At 42.2% G+C, this 12,821-nt stretch overlaps 1 protein-coding gene across 1 annotated transcript in view; it reads right to left on the bottom strand.

Moving 5' to 3' along the window:
- Window positions 1-218: 218 nt before the first annotated feature.
- The window catches only part of TRPM8 (transient receptor potential cation channel subfamily M member 8), a 54,478-nt gene continuing 41,875 nt past the window's right edge, over window positions 219-12,821 (bottom strand). The window contains exons 21-25 of the mRNA XM_064515463.1: window positions 12,471-12,661; window positions 9,537-9,636; window positions 8,106-8,139; window positions 4,208-4,294; window positions 219-1,852 (exon numbers count right to left, since the gene is read on the bottom strand). Of these exons, the coding sequence (XP_064371533.1) occupies window positions 4,244-4,294; window positions 8,106-8,139; window positions 9,537-9,636; window positions 12,471-12,661 (376 nt within the window). The 3' untranslated portion in view covers window positions 219-1,852; window positions 4,208-4,243. The remainder of the gene's footprint in view (window positions 1,853-4,207; window positions 4,295-8,105; window positions 8,140-9,536; window positions 9,637-12,470; window positions 12,662-12,821) is intronic.

Genomic DNA, 12,821 nt, shown 5'->3' with positions numbered 1-12,821 from the left:
TCTTAATCATTTATGATGCAAGCTAACTGCCAAAGTAGTCAACGAATGGGAGTCCTTCATAACCTTTCCAACAGGGAAATATTGAAATCTTTTCATATATCAATGAGTGACACTGTTATTGCTGGCATTATACACACTAGGATCACGTAATACACTGCATACAATAAAACTGGGTAATGTGAGGCAGACAAAACCCCTTCCCTCCCCCCCCCCCGAAAACTATTCAATTTTTAGCTAGAAGTACGAACACAGCAGCAGCTTGAGTAAACACAGAAGCCAAATCTGGCATATATTCTGGGTGTGTAAACAAAAGGAATAAATTTAAAAGGTCACCCTACAGACTCCATGCATATGCTGGCCTTCTCTCCAATAGCAGATGACCAGCTCAGTCAGCTGCATCCCCCAGTAGAAACATTCCTCACTTACATCAATGCTTCACAGCCCTGAACTTAAGCAGTCACTGAAACATTAAAGCATATAAAAATGTCTTCACCCACTTGGATCAACATGTTTTCCCAGCACACATGGACTGGAATGTGCTGTGTGCCCAGAAGCAGGCTTGCAGGCTTTGGTTTCTAGCCAAGAAGCAGCTGGCTGCATTTGCACTGGTCATGACGACTCACCTGGGCAGTATTAACCAAAGAAGCTTTCATAGAAATTTCCTCTCCATCTACCTAATTAGCTAGTAGGAGATCTCATGTGGCCATTATAAGCACCTATATATTCTACCTGACAACCCTCAGACTAAGACTAAGATTCCCATTGCCAGCCAAAGTGAAGTATCTAAGCATTCAAAATCAAATGCAATGGGAGATCATTCATAGTCACTGGGGATGAAGACAAATATGATGTTTTGCAATGGAAATTAATGCCATTTGAGTGATTTCCCTTCAGTTGGTAATGCACTCAGTTATACCACACAATCTGCCACAAGATGCAGCTCCTATTTTAGGAAAAAAACAGAAAAAGCAGCCTAACTGTAGCAAGCATCACAAAGTTTAAAGATGGCCAACAATCTCTTCTCTATTTGAGAATCATAACACAAACAAACTGTGTATATGTTTAAAAAAGTAAAACAAACTGCAACACTCCAAGCGTACAAGTTATCACTACAGAAACAACCAAGGATTGCATACAAACCCTTTGGAAACTGCTTCTATATTAATTGCATCACATCCTATCCCCTTCCCCATCCATGCAGGGATGTAGCAGTTGAGCTTCTGCATTGCTGCACAGTTCCAGGTATAGCAGGAAAAAGTCCACACTCTCCACTTTGGAGTCCAAGAGGTGGGTGCGTGGTTGGACCAATGGCCATGTTTCCCCCAGGGCACGATGCAGCAATACCTTGCATCCCAGCACGTCAGCATTTCAGACTTCAGGAGGTCTTATAGATGGACTGTGCAAGTAACAAGCTAGATCTGGCTATTACATAAAGGAGGGGGAAGGGAGATTCATTAAGACAAGCAATTAGTAGCTAAAGGAAACCCATGAACAGACCCATTTGAAGGAAACTGAGAAGCAAAATGATTTTTGCAGCAGCAGCAGAACTCTTGGAATTAAGAATGCATTTTAACAGCAGCTGACAAGGACTACCTGCTGACAGCAATCATCAAGGAAGAGAAGGGAAAAAGGAGGGCTTGGTAACTTGGAGTTCTACCAGAAGAGATATTGTCCCCTTAATGTTTTACCGTCTTCATGAAACAGGCAGAAAGGGTTGTTTTCTCTTAAGACCAAAAAATAAAATTTTTTTAAAAAAAGAACTCATTGGACACTGACACGCTCTGCTGGATCGGTTACATCTGGCTTGGTCGTTACCGTCAGCTCTGAGAAATTATTCTTGATGAATCAGTATCTGTGTGAGCAAAGGAAAGATATTTAGAGTTGAGCTCCCAGCCCAGCTCCACATTTTGCTTTTCTCCTCTTGATGTCCACTTCGAACCTTAGATGTCCCATGCAATACTTGGGGTCAAGCAGCTATCTGCTGCAGCCATCCAACACCTCCTGTGTTGGCAGGGTAGCAGTTGCCAGAACATGCAAGCAAAAATAACAGCCAAAAGCAAAATGACTGGAATGGCCAATCCAGCATCTTATATTGAAGACAGTGCAGATATAAGAACTCCTTTTCAGATTAGGTAGCATAACGTCAGCTTCCTGTGAGACACCAACCTCTGTTTATGCTACTACCCTAGCACTGTTGGACTGCCAGAGATCAGCTTCAGAGCCTGGACAGCTAGCACGCAAGACATTTTGGTCACAAAATCGACCAGGACTCAACGTAGACAGTTTACCAGGCATAAATTGGAAAGAGACTCCATCTTTTCAAGCCACTGATTGATCTATAATGTAGAATAAAACAACAGGTCATTTCTGCAAGCTCCATCATAAACAGAGAGCTGGAGAAGGCCTCCAGACACCATTTCTGTCCTCCCATCTGCCTACCCGAAGACAGGATACTGAAGACTGTACACTGAAGACAAGTTAGTCAAACAGGATTTCAAAGACTCCTCACACAAGCTGCTTCAGTGCTTCACTACCATTACTGGTCAAAAACATTTCCTGTTACTTAAAACTATCTTGCTGTGAATTAGGCCTCTTTTGTGTATGAAAAGTGGACAATTTCCTCCCAGCTACAGCTACTTTTGGTCTATGCTGGCACTGTTCTGAACAGGGGCTGGACTAGAAGAGCTCAAGAGGTCCCTTCCAACATCAGTTATTCTACCATTCTACAGCCTGTCTGAAGACCACTGCTTTCCTCTCAGTTCTTCTTCCCCAGGCTAATTCATTCACTTCTTTCTACAAATTATTTTAAAGACTTCCAATTGCTCTTGTCACTGTCCTGAACACTTTTCAACCACTCGACAACTTCCTTGAAGCTTAGTGTTAACACTGGATGCTATATCTAACTGACGATTCATCATGCTATAAGAAGGATTACTTCACACATCTCACAGACAACAAAACACCAGTTATTCATATTCTATTTCAGAGGGGCTACAATCCCCAGACACTTTTCTGCAGAACTGCTGCCTCATAAGATTTCCCCCATTTTGTTCTTGCATAGGTAGTGATTCCCTGGTAACTGTACAATTTGCATTTGTTCTTATTGCAACTTATTTTTAAGCAAACTGCAAGCTACCTCTTATCTAAACTGGCCCTGCTTTGAGCAGGGGTTGAACTAGGTGACCTCCAAAGGTCCTTTCCAACCTCAATTATTCTGCAGTTCTGCGGCCTGCCCTCTAGGTGACTTGGAGTTTACTGCATCCAAGAAAATGCCCAGTAACTAGTAATCCCTGCAGATTTTATTAGAGGGTTGGAAGTCAGTCATAACTGAACGAGACCTCAGTGGATATGAAATCATCTCCTGAAAGACAGCGAAACAATTGAATTGGGAGCCATTTGGCACAGGTAGAAGCTGTCTTGCAGACAGAAAATAACCTTTTAGGGAGAAGGAGCCAGGCTCTAAGGTTCAGGCTGATTAAATCCTACCACATAATCCTTCCTTCTCAACAGCCACCCTTCTAATCCTGATGTCTTTAAAGACGACAAGAGTTCACTGCATACATCAACATTATGCTTGGCTTTCACTTCCCATTAGAGACCATGGCTCCAAACCAATTGCTCCACAGACCTTGATGAAAAAGGACATGCAGCTTATGACCAGACCCCAGACTGCAGCTCAGGAGATCTGGGGTCCACTCTTCACTCCATAGTTTATCCTAGATGACAAAGGATGGCTATAGCGATCTACCATAACACCCCATCCTGACAGTGAGAAAATAAAACTTGCTCTTATCCTCAAGTCTGTCTTTTCTATTTCGTTTTTACGGTGTTCAGAGCTAAAATGAACTATAATCAATCCAGCACAGCAGTTCCTAATTTTCCAGAGGGCCTCCAGCACAAAGACAACTAAAATAACTTTGGGTCATTCACAGTTTTTCAAAGGCAAAGGAGCAAAATAAGATATTTTAAGCCCTGCCAAAAATTATTAAAAACACCAGCTGGAAAACTGTATTTTTTAGAGAAAGAAACAAAACAAAGAAACAAGCAAGGGAGAGAATTTAGTTCTTATATTTCTCTTCTGATATTAGACAACATCAATACAAGCATCAATAATTAACACTAACTCTTCCTCCAGTGACATTCCAATTTAACATTGCAGATACTGATAACCCATTCAGGTCAGAGAATGGATTTAAAGACGGCTTACCCTGCTCAGGTAGCTGCTCTTGGATTTCAGCTGCATTCATTTGATTTTGCCAGCAATCTCTTTCAGGAGGCTTTTCAAATCACAGAGCTTAAAAGTATAAAGAAAGAAGCTTTATAAAGTCAATCTAACTCATTGCAACAGATGACTGCAGCATGGAACATGGGGAAAGGAAGAGAACAGAAGCAAGCAAGCAGTAGTAAGAACCTTAAGATACCCTAAAGCATCTATACAACATCAGCAACAACTGGCATACAATCCCTAATCTGAACTCTGCTTTCCTGGCTACCCTGTGAATATCAGTCATTAGTCAGGAAGCAATAACTAACTGCTATTCATATTCAGTAACCACATTGTGGTGGCAAATGAAGCAGTGCTAATACTGATTTTCACAGGAAAGTAATCTGAATAAGTAATACAACTAATAAGTAATTACCTCACCAAATATCATCCCAAATATGACAATACTTGAAAGGACATCCCCAGTTACGGCTTTCAGCAATGCAATTAATGCAGTGAGTCCTAACGCATACATATTTTGCACAGTTAACGAGGCATCATGACAGCTACAAACTCCAAACTATATTCCATCTCCTTTTCTTCCTTTAAAGCAACAAAGATTACAGTTCAGTGGAGTAATGTGGAGCCAGTCTAGCATAAAGGAGTGGTTTTTAATATTTGTTTCTTTTAACACCTATTATATGCATGTACAGCAGTGCCAAACCAAGGAGAACTTTCTAGTTCCGTAATGCAGGAAGAGCAAGATCTTATTCTCTTGGGAAGTCATTCTTCAGAGTAAGATGCTTCAGAAAAATGACATGCTTGTTTATGAATTTAGGATTAGATAGAATTAACTGGACCAGCTGTTTTCAATGCTGACACATGGAGCTGCTGCCTTAGAAGTCCAGACAGAGCAGTGTAGAGGCACTGTCACAAAAACAGCAGCAGATAGGGCTGGATGCAACTTCAAAAGGCCATCCACAGCAGTCCCCAGAGGTGGTATGAACTAGACAATCCTGACCAAGGCCTATGCAGCCTCTTTAGAAAATGCAATTGGCAGAGATCCTTGTCGTGCTACTCTCAAAGCTAAAAAAGCTCTTCTCAAAGTCTAACCTAACCCTCCCTTGCTGTAACCAAAGCTCATTATTCCTTGAGACATCCCATAGAGCTTAGAGAATAGTTTGCCCCAGTCGAGACTCATGCCTGGGACTTGGTTACATCCACAGATGACTTTTCCAGGACACCATCTCAAGCCGGAGCCAGGGAGATGACCCCAGAATACCTTGCTGAGTGGAGCACTACTCCTAAGCACAGGTCTCAGCATATGTCAGTCATTAAAGCTGAAGGTATGAAGGCACAATGTGGGTGCTGTTTTTCAGTATAGAATTAAGGTTATACTTCATCTCAGTTTTGAAAGGAGAATCACCAGACACTTTCAGTCCCTCACTGTTTACATTTTGGTCTTAAAAGAAAAGCTATTAGTTTGCCATATAAGCTATTTGACAGCAATCCAAAGAAATATTTTGAAATGTTTTAGGGCCTTTTCACCCTTGGGCTTCTAAGGAGTCTGTTCTTCACAGAATCACATAATGGTTGAGGTTGGAAGACACCTCTGGAGATCATCTAGTCGAACCCCCCTGCTCAAGTGGGGTCACCTAGAGTACCTTGCCCAGCATTATGTCCAGATGGCTTCTGAATATCTCCAAGGACGGAGACTCCACCACCTCTCTGGGCGACCTGTTCAGTGCTCTGTCACCCTCACAGAAAAGTTTTTCCTCGTGTTCAGACAAAACTTCCTGTGTTTCAGTTTGTGCCTGTTGCTTTCTTCCAGTGCTCAGGCATTTCTCCTGATCTCCATGTCCATTCAAAGACAATCAAGAGTGGCCTAGCAATGACATCAGCCAGCTCCCTCAGCACTTGTGGGTGCGTTCCATCAGGATCCATGGTCTTGTGGATGTCAAGTTTGCTCAAATGATCCCTAACCTGACCTTCCTCGACCAAGGGAAAGTCCTCCTTTTCCCAGACTTTCTCTGTGGTCTCTAGGGTCTGGGATTCCTGAGGACTGGTCTTAGTAGTAAAGAGTGAAGCAAAGGTGGCATTCAGTATCTCTGCTTTTTCTGTATGTCATGGCACCAGGGCCCCTACCACATTCAGCAGCAGGCCCACATTCTCCCTAGGCTTCCTTTTGTTGATGATGTATTTAAAGAAGTCCTCCTTGCTGTCCTTGACATCCCTTGCCACCTTAAACTCCAAATGGGCCTTGGCCTTCCTAGTCCCATCCCTGCATACTCAGATGACCTCCCTATATTCCTCCCAAGTGGCCTGTCCCTGCTTCTTCCTTCTGTACACTTCCTTCTTCTGTTCAAGTTCTGCCAGGAGCTCCTTGTTCATCCGTGCAGGTCTCCTGGCCCCTTTGCTCAACTTCTTGCTCATTGGGATGCACCGTTCTTGAGCTTGGAGGAAGTGATCCTTGAATATTAACCAGCTCTCTTGGACCCCTCTTCCTTCCAGGGCTGGCCCTATCCCATTAGATTCTTCAAAGTAGGTCCCTGAAGAGGCCAAAGTTTGTTCTCCTGAAGTCCAGGGTTGTGATCCTGCTTTTTGCCCTGCTTCCTCCTCACAGGATCCTAAACCATCTCACAATGACCATCTCATGGTCACTGCAGCCAAGGCTGCTCTCAACCTTCTCATCTCCAACCAGCCCTTCCTTGTTTGTTAGTACAAGGTCCAGCAGCACATCTCTCCTTGTTGGCTCCTCTACCACTTGTGTCAGAAAGTTATCATCAGTGCTCTCCAGGAACCTCCCGGATTGCTTGTGCCTTGCTGTGTTGTTCCTCCAGCAGATATCAGGGTGGTTCAAGGACCCCATGAGAACCAGGGCCTGTGATTGTGAGGCTACTTCCAGATGTCTGTAGAAGGCCTCAGCTACTTTCTCTTCCTGACCAAGTGGCCTGTAGCAAATACCCACAACAGCGTCACCCATGTTAGTCTGCCCCGTAATCCCTACCTTTCGGCAGCAGCCGAAGGCACCCCTGGGCAGCGCTCTATACATTCCAGTTGCTCTCTCACATAAGGGGCCACTCCCCCACCTCCCCTTCCTGGCCTGTCCTTCCTAAAGAGCACGTAGCCATCCATTCACACTAGCGCAACTCCCCACCTCACAGTCCAAATACATAATTCAGTCAGGCTCTCAAACATCATACACATTTAGGTCTTTTCAGTATTAGTCACAAAAAGCATGACTTGTATGACAGTTCTGATAGTGATGTGCTCTCTACTAGGTTGGTAGATTTATACAGATACAACGCAGGGTATCTCTGTAATACAGATGAGTGAATTGGCCACAAAATTTCCGTAATTCAAAGTCTTCTCACCCTGCAATATGAAAGGAGCATTCTCTGTTTATCTAGCAGGTGTTTTCTGTGCTATCAAAAGCACAGCCGGGGTTGCCACAATACAACTGAACTGTTGCCACATTTTATAAGCAGAGCTTCAACAAGAAAATATAGAATTAATGATCATATGCCTTCAGTACTAGAGGATAAACTCGACGCAAGATGGATTTGAGAAGGGTATACTCTGACTGTGCAATGCCTCCCCTCCCCAGTGTAATGGGCCTATTACAATAGAAGTTATTTTTACTTCTATGCCACCCAAGGAATACTGAGGAAAAGTTCTACAATGCTTAGCAAGCACATTCTACTCCATTTTCCAGCACAATATGAAGCTACACTGGGAAACAAAGGTGCAAAGGAGCATGTTAACAAAGCCCCATGAAAATGGGACCTTGATGATGATAACAGTTGCAAACAGCTCCCAGTGGTGCTCTGCTTCTGTGTGCACCTCTACCTGCTTTCCCAGACAGAGGTGCATCCCCTAGAGCAGTCCAAAACACAAATACCTTTGCATCCAGTTGTCTAAATCGATGCACCATCCTGAAAACAGAAAGAAGACACAGAAGAGAGGATTAAGTCCATGCATTAAAGCAGCTATGGCTGACCACTCTTCCTTTGCAAAACTATGCAGAACTGCCTTACAGAAGTCTATCTGAAATTAGCACACCTAGTCCTCGTCTTTTACCAAAGAGTGGAGCTAAGGCACGTGCAGAGTGTGAAGCTCTCAGAAGCTTGTCCTCTCTGCATGCAGTCAGAGGTCCATTACAAAGTAGGTTGACTGCAGATGTCCCTGCTCCAAACACCATCATTTCATCTTTCCAAGAAGGCATGTCTGTGAGTGGATTGGTTTTGTTTTTATTACAAATATGATAACCTAACACACAAACTACTGTTAGTCCTGCACTTTTCCATTTTCCTTGTCAAGACCCTTTTGCTTCCAACATAAAAGCTTTTTTCTTTTTTTTTTTTTCTTTTTTTTTTTTTTAATTTGTTCAGCTTATTATCCAATGTTGAGTGCCTCTGGGTGGTCTTAACAAAAACACTTAAAGACAGCAATGATCACAGCAGGGACAGAGGGGCACCCTAGAAGAATCTGGTCCTTCCTGCTCAGCCTTATCAGCTCTTCCATTACATTTGATTTAAGGAAACTCCTAAGCTGTCAGAAGCTAGCTACAAAATTACACCATCACACACATCAAACACTAGGCAGCTTATTATTGCTGTTTTCTAGCTTTCTTTAATATTTCTCTTTGCTTTTAAACTATTATTCTGAAGACACTGGGACAGACCCCAAAGATAACCAAAGTGTTGTGATCTGACAGGCGAAGAAAAGTAGTCCAAGTCACTAAGTCTTCAAATCCCATCATTCCAAATAGCATTTTCCCCATCCCCAGAAGTCTCTCCTGCTCATGCCAAGTAGAGATATCCATACACACTGATACTGTTGGAATCCTTGATATTTCAGACCACATTTTACATATAATCTGCTAATTTTATAAAACCACTTAGCTCTCACACAGAACTGCTTTCCACCATGAGATCTCAAAGTACTACAGGAATATAGCATTTTCTGATCAAATTGTAAAGAAGAAAAGCTCAAATACAGAAAGATGAAATTCTCTGAGAAATATTATGATAGACATTTTGGAACAAGTGTGCTTAACACATCTATCCAGATACACTGTGTATAATATGACATTATAAACCTGCATTATTGTCGTTAACATCTTACCATCCTAATGAACTATTTCTGAAGTCATGCTACAGCAGCTGATAAAAAACAATCAATCAATTCAAAACAAAATGGGCAGATTAAGGTTGAGGTTTATTTAAATGCTCATTAGTTTATGAACATTTAGAGCTGCTGATAACTTGATTTTATTAAAAATACTTGACAGAAGGTTAAGAGAGTAAAGACAAAAAAAGGGCAGACATACTCTTCTGATGAATCGTTTGCTTTGGTATTGACTTTGACAAGGTAATTTTCTTTCATGACAGCTTCCCATGACAGAGTTTCATTGTCCTCACTTCTTAAGCCTAGGAAATGCATATATATATAAAAAAAAAACACTAGATTAAGTTAATTTGTCTCTCCAGTGCTGAGATGTGAAAAGGCTGGGTTAGCGCTTGCATTCACAGAGACTAATGATTCCATTCTCAGCATACAGAGCATTTGCAGCCCTACTTCCCAGCTGTAACACAGCTCTGACATAAATATGACATTAACACATTTTGCTGTATACTCCTGACTGCCAGAATTGATTTAAAAAAACAAACAAAACAAACAAACAAAAAAAACCAAAAAACCCACCACACTACACACACACACCCCACACACACTCCCAGATCCAAAAGACTCTCTCTAGAATTTTTTGAGCTTTGATTACATGCTTTTTTAAATGGCAGCCATTTCGACAGACATGAAACATTCCAGAAAGTTCCAAAGTGGATTTTGAATTTTGCTTTCATACTAATCATTTTGACTTTATCCCATGTCAGCTCATTAGGAGTAACGTCTACTAAGAACCATACTGTATGAATTATCCTTGAACTAAAACGTTTCAAAACATTTTCTTCTCTAGAAAGCATCTCCTGTTGATGCTGTAAATTGAAGAGTGACACAGAGCATGATGCACTTTGAGATGTCAAAGTCCTCCAAGAAAACCCTTCTGTATTTTATCCTGTTCTAACAGAATAGCACAAATCCCACTAAAGAGGTATGGCTCCAGAGGGAACTGATTCAACCACATAGGTGTGCAGGCCCGTGTCTGTCACACCACAGTCAGAGCAAGCTTTAGCTTAAAAGCTGTAAAAGCAAGAAGGAAACTGAGGCAGCCAGACAAGGAATAAAACCAAAAGGGTGGAAAAGTTCTCCAGCACTTCCTGGGGTTCGATAACTTGACATTTCAAATAGCACATGGCTCTGACTGCCATAGGACATACACATCACTCCTCGACATTGCATGGTCACAGAGCATGACAATAATCAAAGGCTATTTGGGAACGGAGACTCTGAATTGTGCTTGCCCTACATATATACATATTTCACCTGGGGAAACCTACCACAAAAGCTTTTTTCTCGAGGTAGAGGGGCTAGGACAAATGTGTGCGTGAGGACACTCCAAAGCCTGGATTTTCTGTCATCACTCTGCAAACCTCAAATATCCGTTCCTGAGACAGGTCCATGGCTGACAAATAATTTAAGCCCTGATTCCACCACCCAGTGTTCCTCTGACCTCACATAGCCTTACCTTTCAGCCCAGACACCCACAGGCATTTAAGCACCCAAATCCCAATCAGACTATTTCTATAAGAGTTGATGGAAAAGCTAGGATTTTGCAATAGTCAATATACTGGAGCTGCATTCTCCATGCAGTTCTCAGTTCTCTTCAGCACAGTCACAATGATATTCTGGCTTCACTTCTTTCATTTGCTTCCAGAACAAGATCACCATGCACCACTTGGGAAGAAATATCTGCAATTAGACTATCTCCCCAAGAAGGAAATGAAACACCGCTTCAGAAAGCCAAGATAATTTTGTCAGTGCTAAGAAATTTTATACCCCAAAGAATGCATCTTTCTCCTAAACTTATAACACATCCGGTCTGTGCTGCAGGGCAACAGTCAGGTCACTGATAGATGGGAACAAGTCCATCAATTAACTTATTCTCTCTCATCTGCTATGAATGGCACTTCAACGAGACAACGACAACAGACGACACTTCCTCCATTTGGGGGAGGAAAAAAAAACGTGTTAATTCATATCTCTGCCCTCTGAAAGAGTAAATAAAGGGGAGATAGCTATGGGACTGACTCAGCCATTCTTGCACTTTTGAGGATGGTTTCCTGACACAGTTTGCTTATTTGGCTATGCCCAGAGGGCTAGAAGACTCTGCTTTCTCTTTCAATCAGAAGAGCCTCTAAAGAAGTTTGCACTCTATCAGGCTGCCCTAGCAGCAACGAGCTTCATTAGCTGGAAGACTGTAAAAGAAGGAGAAAAAGAAACACAATTCCAGAAGGTACAGTGGCCAGCAGAATTAGAGCACCGAATACATTCATCCAGAACCCACAGGAGCTGAAAGTCATCTTCATGGTGTGCACGAAAAATGTAAAACATCCCATTTCAGTTCTCATCAGCATCTGAATGGGTAGTGCATCGCTCCTGCACTGTTCCCTAGTGTCCAGAAATCCTTGATCTTGCATGCTCTGTACGTTTAGGTAACTTGTAGCAGACGTGGTCTAATGCAAAAAGCTTTCAAACACAGAAAGTAGCACAGGCACCTCTAAACAGGTGGGATTAATTTTAAGACAAGTCATTTACATACATGAGCTAATTATGCTTTGAAATTGCTTGGACAAAAGAAAGCACTGCATGATTCTGCATATTACTGAAGTGCAGTAGGTCCCATGGCAGCACACAAAATATGCCTAACCAGAACAAAACCAAAGGTATTTAGAGCAGAAAAGCTTTTTAAAAAGACAAAACCTCCACAACAAAAGCGACATTTTTTTCAGAGCTCAATTGGAAGCTTAACAAAAGAAGTCAGCAGTATAATTCCCCATATCCCAGAGAGAGTGCAACTTTGAGTACTCAGGGAAGGTTATGTCTGAAAAGCAGCCGGGGCTTTGATCTGAATCTCATCAGAAAGACTTCTAGCAACACTGTGGTTTTGCATTTGATGGAGAAAATGAATGAGCTGCTCCTCATTTCCACAACAACCACTTCCTCCAGGACGTACATTGCCCTTGAAAATTACCCCCCCCCCCCCCCAAACACTAACTGCCTGGTTCGAGTACAGCATGCCATGGAAGAGTTACAATGCACTTGTCACAGAGCTGACTCTTAGGCAATAAGAAGTAATCCTACTCACAACAAATAGATGGCTCTTTACTTTCGTTCTTACAGCAGCATTTAAAAAATTTCCTCATCACCATGAAGATGTAGGCAAAGATGACAAAAGGGAAGGGGATAGTCAAGCGACTGCAGTATTCCTGGACCAAGAAGTAACGCTGGAACTTCCACACTTGGTCATTGTTCTCTTGTACTGATCCAACAGTGTAGCTGACAGACAAAGAAAGAAAATACATATCTCATTAGTTATTCCCCAAAGAACTCTGTCAGAGCCAAGTAGCATGGCCTTACTCTTTGTTATACCAGAGAATGTTTTTGTGAAGTTGTCTTGGAGCTGATTCTTTTACTGACTAGAAGGTTACTGAGTTCA

Source organism: Dromaius novaehollandiae, chromosome 7 (genome assembly GCF_036370855.1).
Source record: "Dromaius novaehollandiae isolate bDroNov1 chromosome 7, bDroNov1.hap1, whole genome shotgun sequence".
In the NCBI taxonomy this organism is placed as follows: domain Eukaryota; kingdom Metazoa; phylum Chordata; class Aves; order Casuariiformes; family Dromaiidae; genus Dromaius; species Dromaius novaehollandiae.
Note: the sequence above shows the minus strand (reverse complement) of the source record. Positions and strands in the feature narration are given on the sequence as shown.